Raw genomic sequence first — 18640 nt, forward strand, 5'->3', positions numbered from 1 at the left:
GCAGTCTTCAAACGGGGCTGTTTTTTTGTTTTGGTTCGCGATTTTCAACGTTGCCGTTTGCTAGGTTCTCTTGTGCCGGGAAAGGGAGTTTGCCGTGGAGAGGGAGTTTGCCGTGGAAGGGAGTTTCGCCCCGTTTAACCCCCTTTCCCGGCACAAGAGAACCTTGACAACGTGAAAATCGCAAATCACCCCCCCCCCCCATATAAAAACAACAGCCCCGTTCGAAGACTGAAACGGAGGCTATCAGTTTGCAGATTGGAAACGCATTACCTTTCAGTGCCAGTCATTTATATTTATACCCCGTACCGCTCTGAAAGTCCTCGTCCATTACAGCGCACGTCATGATTCATCAAGCGACAAAGATCTGTACGGAATGGCTGTACGCACTTGACTACACCCTGTTCAGGGCGAACCAAAGTAGTCATTCATTACCCATCGCGCAGAGCAAGTCGATTCACTCGTTTAGAAAATTGCAATCCAACGTCACACATCACTTATATAGAAGCATTAACTCTCATCATATACAGCGTTATATCGTGCGTTTGCACGCGCAAATCTTCACACAAAGTATTAGAATGTCAAGATCTGGGGCAACATGTACACGAGAGCAGGTCTTAGCGTGAAGCTGATTCAAAGGGTATTGGAGTTAAGTCTGGACATTCATCTTGTATCATGCACAACTATACAGTGTATTCACTGCTTCAAGATTAATTACCCTACTAGCCGGTGGCTATTGCAAAGTTAGCCCTTGCAACAAGCAAGTACGGATCACATGACTTGAACATAAAACATAACTTACAGTCTAAACTATGCTACATATGGTGTCTAGAGGGAAGGTCAGGGTCAGTATGTACAATAATGTATTACAATTGTATGCGGTTTCAATTGACTGTTGGGGTATTTAGTTCAAATTTGGCCCCCGAATTCAAACATGTTTACTACAAACGAACAGCTTGTATCGTGCGTGCATCCCGACTATCACGTCACACGGACGCCCCATATATAAAATTCATATACATGTACAAATATGAAACATTCAACTCTGGGTTGACGACCTACCGCACAATTCACGCATCTAAAAAGAGAGAACGGTCGATCAACAGCTTTGATGTCGGGTCAAACTATATGTACAAGAGCTCTTTTGGAAATTGGGGTCGACGTGTGGAGTAGGTACATGCAGGTTCAGATGAACAAGGAAATACTGGATAGCAGACTCCGCCCCTTGATAGTAAGCGCCCTCTGGTAGAACATAGAAAAACTGCAATGCATCATGATTGTCTTCCATGTTCACCTGTATCATCATCCCGTCTCCGTGTGTTCGCACTCCCTCTGCTACCTACTGATCTTTTTATTCCGAAAACAGACGACAGATACACCAAAGCAAAGCAGTCGACTGAAATTTAGTGGTTTACAATAAACCATGTTTATACATACTATTTCTTAGATTCATGTGTTTGTGTTGCTATATGTGCTTCATCTTCACAGGCCCGTTGCAGAGCTGAGCTTCACCTTTTAACCGCAAGAGGGTTCCCCCAAACTTTCGGAGGAGGTTGATTGTCGGATAGCTTGTGGCTGAACCAAACAACCTAAGTTTCATATTTAGTACGTTCATGTTTAGGCCATTTTGATTTGATTATATCCTTTAGTAGATGACATCCGCTCGCGCATCAATTTCGCGCGCGCGCCGTTTCCAAATAAAAAAGTTTTCGGCCATACTGTGATGGAGGGATAAGGAGTGCAGAAAAAGCCCCATCCCTGAGAAGAGAGCGACGCGAATACTTTCCCCGAAGCATAAGAAAGAGTGTGGTTGGTTGGGTGTGTAGCTTCTACCCTCCTCTTCACATCTCAACATCCCCGTTCCCTTCCTACCATCCCTATTTGTCCAGACTTTTCGCCTGTTTTTTTCTCAACGACCACCTGCTTTCCCTCCCCAAAGTCAAACTGTGCGCCTTTTGTGATGATATCGCCATTTTCATATGCCTACCCTCATTAGCATACGTGCTCATTTGAATAACTCCCCTGATTGGTTACCCTCCTAAATTGAGTTATTGACCACCTGTTTCTCGCGTGTGGGTACAGGTGTAGCGTTGGTTTCATCGCAGCTGTGGTGAATACTAGTAACATCAAAGCAATGCGAAACGTGGAACACAGGGGGCTGCATTTGACACCTGCAAAATTGTACGCTATACTTGATTAGAGAAGCCAACGTGAAATGGGTCGAAAGGCTTTACGCCAAATTGTTGCCACCTTTTTACGTGAAATCTAATACATGTGCCTTCATATAATGTCAATTGTGTCAAACCAATGACCTTGGGTAAAGGAACGTGTGTTTTTGTATGGTCTAACGTTATATATTTCATTTAAAATTGATTTCCGGATTCGCACTCCCTGTAAGTTAAACTGTTTTCCCATAACCCTCTCTCCTTCTAGATTTATGGATGATAATCAGGTTTGTAAGAAAATTGCGCGACCGTGCTTTAATTGAAGTGTCCTTGTCCGCGCGCAGTAGTTCGAAACCGGTTTTTCTGAGTGGCTATCTGCTGCTTGGATCCCAATGATGTCACACATTGGAATACTTGGTAACGTTTTGTAGATGATCGGGACAAATGACTTTAGTTTTTCAACTCGGGACAAATGACTTTAGTTTTTCAACTCCAAGTTGGATGGTAGTACAACTCAACATATATTAGCTATATGGTATCTTTGTTTTAAAATCAGAACAACAATAGCCATGGAGATAAAATGTATTCGTACAGAATTGAACCAGTTGAGTTGACAGCGTAGTCAGTTGAATTGAGGTCATTTAAAAAATAGTAGATGACCCTACTGTCCTTTTCCGTCAGTAGAGGAGTTATCATTGAACAGTTAAGAGCGATTTACCCTCAATATGGTGTTCTGGAGGACAGTTGAATGAGGTGATTTGATTACGTTTCAACTTCCTTAAAAGTAGATGAAACATGAAACGCCTAATATAGATACTTTTTCCATCAGTAGGAGTTATCAAGATGGGTAGCGTTTAAGAGGCAGACAGCGATTCACCCTTAACGATGTTCTGAAGGACAGTTGACAGACCGACCCGCACGTTTGACACGGTAACCCATCACGCCTGCTCAGCCACGCCCCCATACTTATGCCGCGCGCACGTCATGTGGGGAAGGCCATTGGGCGTCCGACACTACACACGTACTGCACGGCTGCGGCAAGGTATATATAACCGGCAAACCTCCGCTACACCCACTCTCATCACCCACCAGCTTCATACCTACTCACAGGTAAGCCATGTCTAGCATTACTTACTTAACCTTAACTAGGACGGTAACAAACAAAAAAGTGACAATCTTTACTAGTAGATCTAACATTACGTAACCTACTTTTAGCCCATGCCGGTAAACGATAACATGGCGATCACTTCCGCGTTCAATATCAGCACAGAACCTCTTGCTGAGGTAAACTAGAGGCATGTCTTGCCTCTTAGTATGATGTACACGTCTGAAATGTCTAGACTAGGTTAAAACCGTGATCGATCAACTTGCCTAATGAATTATTCAATGCCCTTGGAGTGGGGAGAGGGGAGGGGGTCGAGAAGCCGGTAGGTCGAACGTTGGCTTTGAGTATGACCTTCATGGTGAAACAAGAAGCCATGGCCGAGCAGAGGGGACGGGCTATAGATAGATGCGATCATGATACAGCTGCCAATAGAACTCCCAGTTTGAAATTTTGAGCTAAATGAGGCCCTTGATCCAACTGTAACGTTTTGATTCTGGTGGAATGTGATCTCACCTAAATCTGCCCCCAAAATTTTATTCTGAATATTGTGTCATGAACACTTAAGGGGATGATTTTGGCATCTAACCACAACAGAAAAATTTCCATGTCACTTATTTCTAGCAGCAGTCGTTTCAACTGTTTTGTGATGAACTTCTGAACGTTAACGGTAAAGTTAGATGTATTGAATTTGTCATTAATATTTAACCATGTCAAGGCCTGATTTTAAATCCTAACATAATGCCTTAACCACCCAGACACTGGGATGGTTTAGGATGAATCTCTTGTAACCACAGTGACAATCACCAGATCATCATCTATCTTATATCATCACGCGAACACACACTGATGCTTTTGACCTTGACAGAGGTTATCATGGTACAAGTACATGGCACTGATATGTCTTATATGCTAGTTAGTGTATAATTTGCATTGGAAGGAGCATACACGTTTAATATTGGAATGCACGACATGATATCATGTTACCAGAAAATAATTTTTAAGAGCGTTCCCATGAAATATGTTCGCCATATGCCAGTGGTTCGCTTGAGAGGTTACATCATTACCGTGTGTGCCTCATCTGTCAAGTGGCCGCCATTTTAAAAGGTGCATTGCACGACCTGTAGTGTTATAACACGTTACATGTAACATTACTGTAGAAGCTTTTCATTCTGACTTAGTGTGCAGAGCCACACCTGTTCAATGTTTATTATAAATACTAGTGTATTCCAATCATATTTCAGGTGAAAGGCAAATGCTGATAAAAGATCACTGAAAAAAAATATTAGGGAAACATTAGCCCTTTTTGTGCATACAATTTTTTTTTCCTTTTTTAAGTCAGTGACTGGTTATTTCAACGCTCTAAATGAAATGTGAGGAACTTTGAGGTGTTACATTACAGGAATCACAGAAACTGTATACTGTACAGTACAAAGTATGTCTAGACATTGTGTCACAATGTAACGTTAAGACTAGATGCACTAAATAACCCCTGAATTTACACCTTAAATCCATTCAAATGTAAGAATTATTTTGTTACATACTTCAAGGATATTTCATATGATCCCTTTTCAGAGTTATATTGTAAGAGACACCAGAGGGCATTTTATGAAACTAGTGAAAGGGTCATTGACCTACAGTTCACTACATTCTGGGACAAGAATAACATGGATTTGGCACCAACTCTACTTACCCCTTATAGAAGCACATGCAGCATTTTGCCTTGCATTTTTGCATGCAATAAGCATTGAATTCAGATGAATCTTTCTAAGGCTAAATGGTATAACCTTCTGTTATGACAATTGTAGTGCTAAACAAAAAAATGGCATTAACTTAAGTTTGAGATATGAAATCTGCTTTGTCACTGTGAATAGGGTGTAACTTAGATATGTGTAATTGTGTAAATCAAGAGGACACACCTGGGTACACAGCAAACAAGGTCACTCCAGGTCATAACGTTATAATTTGGCCAATATTACACAGACATATGATTTGAGCAGAGCGGATTTGTTTACTTAAAAGTTTATCATTGTATGGTTTAGATGATCAACTCTACCAACTCTTCTGTCCACTGTACCCCCAGGCTTGACTGTTATTCTTATACAGACCACAGACATCAACCTAAGCTATGGCAGACAAACCGTTGGTGGTTGCGTCCCTGGCTGACCATGAGCTGTATGTGAAGATAGTGGAGGAACACTTCCGGGTGGTGTGGTGGGAGGACTACATCAAGGGCCCAGAGAAGTACAACAATGACATCCAGGGGATACTGGTGGATGCTTATGGCAGAGTGAGTAAAATCGTTATACATGTACATGTAATTTACCTTGGTGTAGGTACCCAACCTAAGTGCCCATTACTACCCAATCTTGCTGTAGTGAGTAAAATCATTATAATTCACCTTGCCAGTAGTACTGTACCCAATCTGAGTAATGCGGCTGTTAATGTGCTCGAGGCACCTCCTCAAACACACGGCTCACATTTTATGTCCCTTCCAAAAGACAAATGCAATCCCTTACAACATGTCCAAGCTGAGCCAACCCTGGGATTAAACTCAGGCCCATGGATCCATGGAATTGGATCTAGATTGCCAAGCAGTGGGTTTGCATTACCGTTTGGCCACAGAGACATGTTACGATAAGCATCTCTGCTGAACTCAGTAGCTTAGCAATCAAAAATTTGTATCAAACAACAACTATAAGAACTAATGAATAATGTTTGGTGAGAGGAGGTGGTTGCTCCAGACAGCAGAGTCTTGAAACTACGTAAAATTTAAGACAGGACATATTTGTGTGGCTTATGCCTGGAGGTGGTTGTCTGTGCCAGGTGGTTGGCCGGATGTTTGACTGTAAATCAAGCTCTGAATGTCAAACAGATACTTCAAGAATGGAGACTGCAATAGTACAACAGTGATGACATTAGATTTTGTTTTTGTCCTTAAATATTAAGGACAAATTAATAACAGACCAGCATTGTTTTGATGAAAAGGGGGCTGACATTGGGGAGTCCAGTCTTCATACTTGTTTGAATCATTATAGCATTGGAATTGGACCTTTAACCGATTGGGTCTGAGCTTTATCAATTAGTAATGATTGTCACGCACTTAACTTCAGCCTGTCAGGTAGGGGTAGCGCTGGCTTGTTTCCAAACCTCGGGCAATCTGATCATGAACAATCAAATATAGATGTATAATATTGCTCTTCCAGCTGAAGCGTGTGGACGGCTCACTCCTGGACCACCTGCCCAACCTGAAGATTGTCAGCACCTTGAGTGTGGGAACAGACCATCTGGATCTGGAGGTAAGTTCAAGGGGGAGGGGGGTTCATAACCACCTGCTGTTAAAATCTGTAAATCACAGCATGTAGTACCTGTTCTGTTTATAGTACCGTATTCAAAATTGGAGCTTTGTTTTCAATCTACAAAAAAGTTCCTCTTAAACTGTTTAGATAATATACATTGTAAAAATTTGAACTACAAAAACTTGACTTAATCTGTAGTTTGTACCATGGAAGTTGTGATGTTTGATAATTTGGTTTCTACGTAGCTGCTGTTCAAGAGAGGGATCAAGGTGTCCCGTGTGCCAGATGTGAGCAGTGACTGTGTGGCGGACTGGGGAATCACCTTACTGGTCGGGATGGCCAGACGTATTGTGGAAGGTATGAGTGACTGGAATAGGAACAATACATTGTAATGTCTATGTTTGTAAATACACTGTACATGTTTTCTAACACCCTTAGTCATGATCTTACCGTTTATAGTCTGTTGTTCCTTGTCTTACAGGGGTTAGAATCATACAGTACTTGCACATCAATATGGTCACCTGATGACTGAGTCCCAGGTACCTCAGACAGTGTTCTGGGTGTTCAGGCTAAATAATGTATTGAAAAGGGGTAGAAATCTTGTGATGATCTTTCTGCGCCGCTTCACTTGGTTTACCCTTACAATGACCTTTATGTACACAAATAGAGCTCATTGATGAGAGTAGGGACTTATACATGTATGCTTATTTTGCACAAAAATTGATAGAATCTACAATGGAAGAAGGAATTAGATCTATTCAACAAAGTTCAATATCACACATCTTGTGTCACTGCGTGCTCATCAGAGAGCAAATGAAAGGTTGCAGAGATACATTTTTTGCTACGTTGTGAATGAATTTAGTGAGTGTCTTCTCTCAATGCACTTTGGCCATGGGTGCATGTATTTGTGAAAAATGGTGCTGGAAAAGTATGCAAAAGATGATATGTTCCTTGTTAATTCTAGGTGTTGATTCAGCCAAGAACCCCGCTACTCCTTTTGACTTTAACATCATGGGGAAGAAGATCACTGGTTCCACCATTGGTGTTGTTGGGTTTGGGAGAATTGGTAAGCAACAATGCCTCATCGTTTATTGTTCAAACACTGTCCTTCATAATGATTGTTCTCTGAGTGTGGTGAAAAAATAAGATGGGAAGTAAAATGAAAACATGCAGACCCCCATGTATGTGTATGGTCAGGGCAAGTATTAGCAAGTTATCAGAAAAATAAACGAAGTATGACTGCGGATGTTGTTAAATACTACAGTTATAATTATCATGCCACATGTTATATTTGAAACATATAAAAACAGGAATGTATATCATGTCTGATGGATAAACCTGCTGTTTCTTCTAGGTTACAAGATTGCTGAGCGAGCCTATGGATTCAGCATGAAGGTCCTGTACTACGATGTCTTCCGGCGGTGAGTTTCTTGTAGCCTGACTAAATCACACTCTTAGCAGCCCAACTGACTGACCAGTGCAGTACAATCAACAAAATATAGCATAAACATTCATTGCAATGTATATCATCATCAATTTTCATTTTTTGTCGAGATTGAGGAAAAGCCAAAAAGCAGTTACTCAAGCAGCTGGATATGATTTTAGAAACAGTCAGACATTTCAGATAGTATCCACTATCTTTCATCAGTGACACTGACATGTGTGGGGAAAAGTTGTGAAAAATTTGTTTGTTGCTTTAAAATTAAAGTGCTACAAGTTGTAGAACAATTTAAGCAAACAAGCTTCAAAGAGTAATTAATTCTTGGTACACTACTGCAGACAGTAAAACTTATTAAAACAGGTGCATGACAGAAAAGCTGCAGTTTTCAAATGACCTGCTAGATGGCATGCATGTACATGTTGGTAAGCACCCTGTCCTAGGTGCTGAAATGACTTCAAATGGTATACCCAATATTAAACATCCTGGGAAGCCTTCCCACTGTCACGATTAGTCAGGCCATATCACAAAATGTTTGTTAACATCGTTACTGTGTATTCAGCTGGTTCAGGCTTATAAGAATCCATCTTGTTTCAGATCGGAGGAAGAAGAGAAGAAGATCGGTGCTACATATTACAGTTCTGTGGATGAGATGCTGCCCCACTGTGACTTTGTGATACTGATCGTACCGCTGCTGCCCACCACCCGCGGGATGATCGGCAAGAAACAGTTTGAATTGATGAAGAACTCCGCTATCTTAGTCAATGTTGCAAGAGGTTAGTTGAAATCAATTATGCTTTTTCAGATTTAACAAATTGTTGAGTAAATAGATGAAACTATAATTTTCATATCACACATTGGTATAAAAGTGGACAATTTATCAAAAAATCATAAATTTTTCAGAAAGATCTGCAGCAGATGCTGCTATAGGGATAAATCTATGAAAACAATGTAGTTATTCAGATGATACATACCATCCAGAAGAAAAGGATCTGTAAAGGGCAAAAAGATCTTTTGTTAAAAGAAATATTCTGTTAGATACAGAGCAAAGATAACACTATACACAAACCTGCAAGAAAAAGATAACTTGTATCCTGCATCCATCACTCTGTCATGATCACATGCAGGTATATCCACATCCTGTGCTTACAGTACAAGTATGTACATACAGATTGGGTACTAGTACTACCTTACTTCAGTTTGTCATGTTTGATTGAAAACCCTGCTTTCAGCCCAAGTCATAGACCAAGATGCACTTGTGGAGGCCCTGAAGAACAAGACCATCCGTTCAGCGGCCATCGACGTTACTTACCCGGAGCCCCTCCCTGACGACCACCCGCTCCGTTTCCTGGACAACATCATCATCACGCCTCACATGGGGGCCAACAGCGAGGAATCCCGCCGCGGCGTGGTGGTGGCCGGGGTGAAGAGCTGCATCGCCGGCGTGAAAGGGGAGCCTATCCCCAACGAGGTGCTGCCACCTACCCAGAAACCAGGAAAGCTGCACTAAACAACGAGCAGCTCTCCTGGGTTTGAGCTTCAGGCCCGTCACTAACAAAAGGAGCTTGTGCTTCAATCTGCACATCACCATTCTTATAACTTACTAGTACAGATCAGTACATGCTCACCATGTAGACTTGTAAAAGTCAAGATTCAAGTTCAAAGAGTTTATAAAAACAGTTTATGTAAAAAGTTTGTGAATTTCAGTCTGAAAAGAGCAATAAGATTTAGATGGAGAGAGCATCAGAATGGTGTACTCTAGCGCTTTCAGCTTTGCTGGAGGCACATCTTTATATTGGCTTATGAGAGGTATGTGAGTTAAGGAAGCAGCTACATAATGAACTTAGTTCTGTATTTGTTTAGCTGGTATATTATATATAACAGCCCTTCAGCATATAACACCAGCTTCTGTGTTATAGCTATATGAGTCTTCAGTCCATGTTGTATATTTACATCTATATAGTACATTAATTGTCTTTCAGCTTGTCTGTATGTGCTGTGGCTAAGGCTGAACTCTAAAGCTGGTCCCAGCATAGAGATTTCATGCACTTAAATAATTGTTCTGTAAGGTACAGGGTATGTCAGGAGCTGAGCTGCAAGGGAATTTTCTTTTTGTAGCATAACTTTTGCCACGCCTATTATGTTGCCATGACTGACTCAGAGGCTCTTGCCATGGCTGGCAGTATTGCCTGGCACGGAAGCTACCACAGCTGTTATTTGAAATGATCCAGTGCTGAACTCTGCTGCAGGGGTAAGGAATTGTTTTCATGACAATTTAATTGTGACTTATCTGTATTTATTTCATATGTTTGGATAGAGATTGCAATCTGGTAAAATCAGTGATTCTGCTGGTAGAGATACACTTTTTGTACCTATCAAAATCTACAGTTTTCTGTGCATGTGGAGACTAGCTTGAAAGAGAAAACTTAAAAACTTCTGTTCATATCACTTTAAATAAATGGATTTGTGTGAAACTCAGGATCTACTTTTCCTATAATGGGACTGACCACCCTAACACATTCCTAGCAACCTGACCGGAGTAAGGTCGACACTCTGATTGCAATCCATACTAGCAGAATCTGCAATTTTGCGGGATTGCAAACTCTACCCTGACATAAGTGTCTGTTTCATGTCCATGTATCTGTCTGTGTTTTCTGTTGAACAGATGCTCCAGTCCATGATGTACTGAACATCTTACATTTGTCATAACATCATCTCTAACCAGACCCTACTACAAGTGCATCCATGTTGTGTTTACATAATGTTTTGTATTTTTGGAAAGGTGGAACTTTAAGGGGAAATTCTGGAATTTTTTAAAATTTGGCTTGTGTGGTAGTGCAATGTCTGTGAGATTTGTCTGTATTTAAACCAACTGTAACATCTATTGAGAAGTGTGGAACAGGCAGCTGAGATCAGTAACAAAGAAATGTTAACACCTCATTAGAGTGTGGGATTGTATTTGCTTGATCTTTATATTGCTGTAAAATGAATTGAAAGTTAAGGCTTTCCAAAGATACATTATATAATGCAGATAGTAAGGTAAGAACAGATATCAAAATGACCGCACAAAATTTTATTGTGATGTGGGTGGGGGGTAAGGAGTGGTGCTAATAAGGTAACGTTTAGTCATTGACAGGACAAGATAGCATGGTTCTGGGAAGAGTCACAGCTGACATTTGCTGCTCATGTTGTTAAGTCCTGCTTTGAGATGTGACTGTTGTCTCTTGGGTACACAGGTCTGTTTTCAGAATGATGTTTCTAAGCTAAGCCCTGGATGGTTCTGGATAAATCTTACATGAAAGATACTGTTGCAGCTAGCTAAGGCCTTGAGAAAGCCTGTGTACACAGGCTGTATACAAGTGCTGCTATAGATGGTAAAGTATATTCAAAAGTATTTCTGTAGATGTCACTGAGGCGTGTTTAAGATATAAACATCTAGTTTGTGGATCATCTTGATTGTACGGATCACTACAGACCAATAAATTCATATATTACCATAAACCAGCTTGGCAAGTTCTGTTGTTGTATGAAGCAGGTGGGTCATGCATACTATTAAACTTCATGGATACATCTAATGTTACATTGTAGAGAATACAACATGGCATATTGTGTATCACCTGGGGTACCAGCCCTCCCACAGGTTGGAGCGTGGAAGCTCAAATGGCAATTTGAACCCTACATGTATGAAAGCCCATGGGGTAAAATACAGACTGATCCAAAACACCCGTATTGAGCTTTATCAAGGCAAAGATTTGACCAAAATGTCACAAGTTATTCCTCAGTAAACATACTTGTAATTCAATCTAACAATGGAATGATGAAGTCATGTACATCATGCAACAACAACAAAAAACCATCTGTGCAAATTTTTTGAGCACACAAACAAAACACACACACAGAAATTTAGATATAATTTTCATTTAATTCCAAAGATTCCATTATATATATCAGGGTAGTATGTACCAATGATATCAACAACAAGTTACTGGCATCAATTATGTTGACACAGTGTTTGGCTAGTTTGAATTCATATTTCATTGTACAGTTCAGTTGGCTATTGGTGCACATATGTCAGATAATATAAGTTGCATTTTATCTTACTACGTTTTCTTTTCATGAGCTTGTCTACAAAACTCAAATTAACAGGACTAACTGAACAATATTCTCAAAGATAGATTAATTGAAAACATTAAAGCATTAAAAGGGATCAAGAAGAAGTCTTGTTACACTCTAAATCTCTGTACAAGTGGCCATTTCATCTTTAGGCAACCTTAAATTGAAGTAGGTTTCTAGTTAATATGAGTTTAAGCAGTGACCGTAGAATTGTAGATGTTGCATTTAGTCAAGGGGGAGATTTCTTATAAAATGGGAAAGCAATTTGCATGAGGTAGCTGATGGGGAAAAATAGTTTAAGATGTAGAAAACAGTAAAGTAATGTGAAAGGTAAGTCTAGGGGGAATAAGGACTTTCATGAGATGCTTTCATAGGCCTTTGAACCCATGCCACAACCACTGTACATTGCATAGTAAGACATGTAGATGTACAAACTTAAGAAGTGATATGGCTCTTACAGTTTGTTCGACATGAGAAAAAAAATTTAATAATTACAAGAAATATTTGAACTTCCTTCTCATTCTTACTCCATTAAACTATTGTGGACTGACTTTTGATACTTTCTTAAAACCATGTAAAACTTTTCAAACTCAGACACATTGTGATCAGCCCAAATAAAATGGCCATGAGATTTTTGTGGTAGACACAACCCTTCAGCGATTACCATATTGAGTAATATGTTTAAACATTCTGCATATATTTTGTAGCTACTGAAAAAGCTCCAAAAACATATCGAGCACAACATACAATGCTTTTCCGAGCTTGCCATGTGACACACTGTAAAGAAAATGAGACCACTAGTATCCTGCCCTATAAAAAAAATATATATAACATAGCTACACAAAGATTTAGAAAACATAACTTGTACAGTCTCTTTGTATAAGGTTCTAAAAAAATTAGGAAAAAACATCCCTACATTGGCCGTGCTGCATTGTAAGCAATAAGTAACAAAGTGTATCTGTACTTGTACTAGCCAATTTTACAAATATACATAAACATATATCCAATAACACCAATATTTTGAACAATTGCATGGCCATTCAAGAAACATCCATGTGCATCCCCAAATAACTTTACTTTTCTCAACCATTCTTTTCCTTGTGGAGTATACTTACAATAAACAAAAGACTTTATATTTCCAGATACATTTGCTTTAAAACACACATGCACCCATCCATGGGTAATTGCTATCCGTTTACTCGTTATCTTCTACTGCACTCCGATAAAACCTTGCCTAACTTCAGACCTGCATATCAAACATATTGCGGATCTTGAGGATGTGGCTTTGTTTGTTTTCTGTTCACACTGCAATTCACTTATCTGCAATGGGTTCCTTAGTTCTACCGTACTTTGTGTTTGTCATGATATGTCTGCCCCCCTATGTATACCAATGCCTCCTCCCTTCTCTATGTATCTATCCTTTCTGTATAACCCAACCTGATATGTCCTGTTCATGTAGACTTCTCAATCATACAAGTACATCTCTCCAGGAGTCAGAATTCCTCTGTTTTGGCTGTCTGTCAGTAGTGAAGGCCTCCTCCTCCGGCTCCATCACATCAAAGAAGTCCTCCTGATTATCATACACAGTGTCCTCACCATCCGCATCACTGTAGTTACCATGGCAACCTAGATGTTCCTCCAGGTCATCAGTCTCCTCCTGATCTTCTTCTTCTTGGCTGAAATGAAGTAGAAAAGATGTCTAGATTCTCCTCCATCAATTTTAAAGAAGATGTTAATTTTTACAATTATTTTAATTTGTGGTGTGCAGATATTTTGAACTGTGTCCTGGACTTTTCACCATCTGGAAGAAACCAGTCTAAAACCAGAAAGAAGAAATTCATTGATAACATCAGGGTTTTCTAGTAAGGGCAAACCTGTGTGACATATAACAAAAGTTGAATAACAAATGCAACCTGCAACTCCAGGTACTGACATTGGATATGCAATAGTGAAGTTCCGTGGTGCAAACGTGGTAAAGATAGAATGTGACAAATTAGGAAGGTGAACATTGTGTGATTTATCTGTATGTGTCACATTTTCAACTCTTCACACAATCATGTAATATGTATGGACAGACCCTTAACCCACCAGACCTTCATACAATGCTACAGAATTTTATTTGCCTCCCATTGGTTAAGTTTATCTTGTGTACCCAGCTGGCAGTACGTGTACAAGTACGTGTATGACTCCAGAGGAGCAGGATAGACCTAAACTCAGGGTAAGGCTGGATGCTGTAACATAATCATATTCATTTCACAATAACTAAGAATCTTCATTCATCATCAGATCATAAATTCAATTGCGGCAGATGCTTTTTCCACAAAGGGGCCATAACCTATTACAAGACAAAACCCAATATTACATATCAAAATCAAATCATTCCTTTCTCACACACAAGCAGCATAGGCTCCATCAAGTCCTAAATGTAGTAAGTGACTGATACAAGAACTTTTACAAGATCAGTTTCATCAATCTTAATGCTGGGTCATAGCTTCACTGATAATGCAATAGCATGAGAAGAGAACCTTTGATTTCTAACATCATACCTTGGTGTGCTTGAGTCAAACCTGGCCTCCCCCACTGCCTGGGATGACTTGTCCCGCCGACTGTTCTTATAGGCATATCCATAGATGGACAGGTCCATTGTGTCCGTTGGGAGGGGTGCTGGGCGGTAGATGTCAGGCTGGTGCAGTTTCAGCAAGGCTTCACAGAATCTCCTCCCCATCTCTTCTAAATGCTCTGTGCTGATCTGAAGACCCTTGATATAAAGGAGGCAAACACAAGTTTATATACTGTTGGTCTTCAGGCTGTAATCCATCTTACCAAAGGCATCAAAAGTAGCTGAAATGCTTGTCATCAAATTTGATGACAGAATCAAAAATTCCTCTTCAACTTACACTATAGTACAGCCAAAACGTCTGTCATTTTGTCTTTGATTTGACAAAATTGAGAGAGAGAGAAAGAAAGAAAGACACTATGGTAGAGCCAAATCATCTGGCATTTAGTCTTTGATTTGAAGAAATTGAGAGAGAAAGAAAGACACTACATTGTGTGGTAGAGCCAAAACACCTGGCATTTTGTCTTTGATTTGAGGAAATTGAGAGAAAGAAAGAAATCTGTGTGCCTCTAACCTTGTATCTGCCCTGGTCACAGCCACAGTAGGTGCTCTCCATAGTGTAGCTCCTGGTCACGCCCATCCTCCACACCACCACCCTCCCTGTGCCCTCCTTAGACTTCTCCACAGCAAAGTTACAGTTCTGCCAGCAGAACTGCTGGGCAAAGTGATCCAGGATCCTGGGCAGGGCCTGGTGTGGGGGGACAGAACTCTGGTCAAACACAGGGGCAAGTACCTGCTGCTGTCCAGCAACACTACCATTACCAACAGGGCTTGAAATACTTTTTGTAGCCAGGCTAGGTTACCCAGAGGGCAACCTCCACAAAAAAGGTAAGGATGTCCATGAATATTTCAGGTTGTCACAGGTACAGGGCCATAATCCTGAGCAGTGCTAGTAAATTATGATTACATTATGGTCTTCAAGTAGGCCCTATTCTGGGTTAGGATCCAGATACAGTGGCCATTTTGGGTCATCTAGGGTCATGCACCAAAACAAGGCTGGTGTTACTACATGTAATTTTATGGTACTGAATGCAGATAACATTAGGTCTTGTATCTTGTATAAGGATGACATCAAGGGAGACTAGTTACCCAGAATGACAACACTTACAGTCATGGCATTGTCTTCCTCCTCCATCAGTCCTGGGTTCTGATTCTCCTTCCCTTCACTCTCATCCTGGCCCTGGCTGCACCCGTACATGAACACGTTCTTCTTCCTGGAGTGGCCGTGATAGTCACAGTACACCTGTGGGGACAAAATGGCATGCAACTGTACTGTAAATCCTGAAATATCTGCAGTGGTTTTAGTTTTGTGGTGTCGCTCTAGCAAAAATCATGATACTGCAAATATGTGTTTTCTGCTACAGTTGTGTACATAGACAACGAAAACAGTTCACTACAACCGCAAAATAAAATCAAGGTAAAAACAAACAAATTCAAAGTATCAGCATATGCACACTGCAGATGAACCTCATCAAGTTGCAGTACTGTTTCTAATTGTTAGATGGATGAGTTGACTAACATATGCCTTACAGGAGCAGCTTGCAAGGAAGCAACATTCAGCAAATACACTACTCAGAGCAGACAACCCCCAGGAAAGGAAATACTGTATCTATTTTCTGGGTTATAAGAGTTCATCCAGCTTACCAGGAACAGCTTGCCAATAAGCTTGGTATGTTCCATATGCAAATACAGTACCAGAGCAGATAACCCTCAGAAAAGGCAGTATTTTTTCTATTATCTTTATACGATTTCAACATGGCTTACCAAAGGCAGCTTGCCGATGAGCTTGAGATACTGTAGAAGTCCCTTGGTGTGGTAAATGGTAGGATGTATCTCAGGGGAGGGGTACAGGTAGCAGCGGTTCAAGTCATCTCCACTCAGAGACACACGGTGGCTACGGGTAACAAGTGGTAGTTGATGATTGATTAGCTATAACATGTACATCATTGATTATCTATAACATGTACTTCATTCATTGATTATCATGTACTTCATTGAAACACTTTAAAAGGGAATATTGTTTTGATTAAATGATAAAATTCATGCTCATGTTGAAAAGTCACAGATCACCACCATCCATGATTTTTTCATCTGAGTATGATGCAGAAACATTTTACATTGTACAGAATAAGCTACAAGCACAAGCGGATATTTTTTCACAGAATATTGAATGCCCAAAGTTGAGACAGACTTAAGTAAATAGTGATATACCTTCCATTGATGACACCATCTGGGTTCAGCATTGGGATGATCTTGAAGATGTAGGTTTCTCTCAGCTGCCGAGCTACAACATCATCGCTTAACAAGAAGTCCAAGGTACCTGATAGACAGAAAAAAGTATCATTAGACAAGTACAGTACCTGATTTTTCTTCCAAATTTTAGGGGTTATTCAGGTCATTATTTAGATGACTACCCAACTGAATGTAACATTAATCATACTAGCAAATGATTACCTGTTTCCACTAAACATCTCAAGAAAAAACACAACAAAATGAATTCAGCTTCATGCATATAATGACAAAACAACATACCGTTCATGACCCAACTTGAGTTGCTTTCTCCTGGATGGACCCTGGCACTGAGGAAGATGTACTGTCGATTGTCTACAGAGAAGAAACACAAAATTTTTTTAACAAATAATTTCTTTTTTTCTATGTGTATATGTAATATATGGTACATCCTTATCTTGTTGCAATGGCACATGAACATGTCTGTAAATGTATTACCAATACCACAACCACAAAATTGTAACTCACTGAATTCCATTAATGACTCCTTGTTGCCGATGTCGGGCCTGGCTGTGATGGTGAGTACAGGGCAGGGGTTCCCCCCCAGGCTGTCACACAGGGTCTGCTGACGGTAGTAGATACTGCTGTAATCCACACTAGACTCCAGTCTCTGCAGGTTAGTCTGAAATAGGAATAGACAAAATAAAATAAGAGTCTTTCTATAGTCACTCATATAACTGGTCAGTCAGAAGCCAATTGCGCACAGACTGAAGAAAACTTGAAGTTCTAAAACTAGGTCACACAATAATAGACAACCCCAATCCACATGCCAAAATCATTACAATCCATCCAGAGGTTCTAAGTTATGCTGACAACAAACATGTATTCGGGAACACAAACACACCAAAAACAATGTCACCGTTTTTCCTGGGGTAACAATATTCTGTTATTTACAAAGGTTGTCAAACACCTATTCCCTTTAAAATTTTCTGCATGTGCACTTTTCAACATCAAAATGGTATAGCCCTATACAATGCATCACATGAAATAATTATTTTCACAAAGGCGCACTTTTCATAAAAGTAAGTCAGGGTTAGAAATACACATACTTAACTTGCAATTTGCACATAATTTTTTAGATTTGCATGTGAAAATATTCTGAACTTGCAATCTTGCATGTTGAAAATACCTGGCCTATAATAAGAATACTGAGGACATCCTACTCTTAGACAGAACGACATATGGGCGTCTTTATTTTTCCTTCCTTGTTTTTGTTGGTAACGTTCTCTTGTAGCTTCACATAGATGTTATCAAAATTTGCCAACTCAAGCTAGCGAACCTCATCGCGATCGCATTTCCATTTAAGATCTTGCGAATTTGGTAGGCGTTATAAATAATCAAATTTGGCTTTGCTGCAAACTTACATGCTGATTATGTTGATATCTCTTCAAAGTGTCAAGTTATGTCTACATTTTTATGCGCCGATTTATGTCCGTCAAAAGTGACAGAATGGGCAAAATTCTTATCTGTCCTGAGCACCAAAATTCTGCCAAGGACGGAATGATGGATGCTGGCTAGAACATTGCAGTGTAGACTAGTTGTATGTTGCAAGAAAACTCTTCAAATTGCACGTAAAATTTTTGCCAACTTGCAATTTTGCATGTAGCAAAAAAAAGGGAC

At 40.0% G+C, this 18640-nt stretch overlaps 2 protein-coding genes across 7 annotated transcripts in view; one reads left to right on the plus strand and one right to left on the minus strand.

Annotated features, from left to right (window-relative positions):
* Positions 1-3137: 3137 nt before the first annotated feature.
* On the plus strand, positions 3138-11502 carry LOC118409767 (glyoxylate reductase/hydroxypyruvate reductase-like). Of its 3 annotated transcripts, XM_035811060.1 has the most exons (9): positions 3139-3272; positions 5348-5554; positions 6471-6563; positions 6809-6920; positions 7528-7629; positions 7918-7984; positions 8599-8777; positions 9234-9472; positions 10667-11502. In XM_035811060.1, exons 2-9 carry the CDS (start codon positions 5393-5395, stop codon positions 10688-10690), a joined length of 978 nt encoding a protein of 325 aa, XP_035666953.1. In that variant the 5' UTR covers positions 3139-3272; positions 5348-5392; the 3' UTR covers positions 10691-11502. The 3 variants fall into 3 exon arrangements, with proteins under 3 accessions (XP_035666951.1, XP_035666953.1, XP_035666952.1); XM_035811058.1 differs by having other exon boundaries at positions 3138-3272; positions 9234-11502; XM_035811059.1 differs by having other exon boundaries at positions 5371-5554; positions 9234-11502.
* Positions 11503-11903: 401 nt separating this feature from the next.
* LOC118409262 (cytosolic carboxypeptidase 1-like) overlaps positions 11904-18640 on the minus strand; it is a 31178-nt gene continuing 24441 nt past the window's right edge. For all 4 annotated transcript variants that reach the window (XM_035810148.1, XM_035810147.1, XM_035810149.1 and 1 more), the window contains 8 exons: positions 17489-17642; positions 17264-17335; positions 16943-17051; positions 16496-16625; positions 15840-15974; positions 15246-15419; positions 14661-14872; positions 11904-13790 (listed from right to left, as the gene is read on the minus strand). In XM_035810148.1, the coding sequence (XP_035666041.1) occupies positions 13583-13790; positions 14661-14872; positions 15246-15419; positions 15840-15974; positions 16496-16625; positions 16943-17051; positions 17264-17335; positions 17489-17642 (1194 nt within the window). In that variant the 3' untranslated portion in view covers positions 11904-13582. The remainder of the gene's footprint in view (positions 13791-14660; positions 14873-15245; positions 15420-15839; positions 15975-16495; positions 16626-16942; positions 17052-17263; positions 17336-17488; positions 17643-18640) is intronic.

The sequence above is a fragment of the Branchiostoma floridae genome, chromosome 2 (assembly GCF_000003815.2).
Source record: "Branchiostoma floridae strain S238N-H82 chromosome 2, Bfl_VNyyK, whole genome shotgun sequence".
Taxonomy (NCBI): Eukaryota; Metazoa; Chordata; class Leptocardii; order Amphioxiformes; family Branchiostomatidae; genus Branchiostoma; species Branchiostoma floridae.

Bases quoted from the DNA above. Each gene is read 5' to 3' on its own strand.
- LOC118409767 (XM_035811058.1), top strand. From the start codon at position 5,393: ATGGCAGACAAACCGTTGGTGGTTGCGTCCCTGGCTGACCATGAGCTG. The intron at 5,555-6,470 runs GTGAGTAAAATC...TTGCTCTTCCAG, and splicing joins TGGTGGATGCTTATGGCAGA to CTGAAGCGTGTGGACGGCTC. The intron at 6,564-6,808 runs GTAAGTTCAAGG...GTTTCTACGTAG, and splicing joins CAGACCATCTGGATCTGGAG to CTGCTGTTCAAGAGAGGGAT.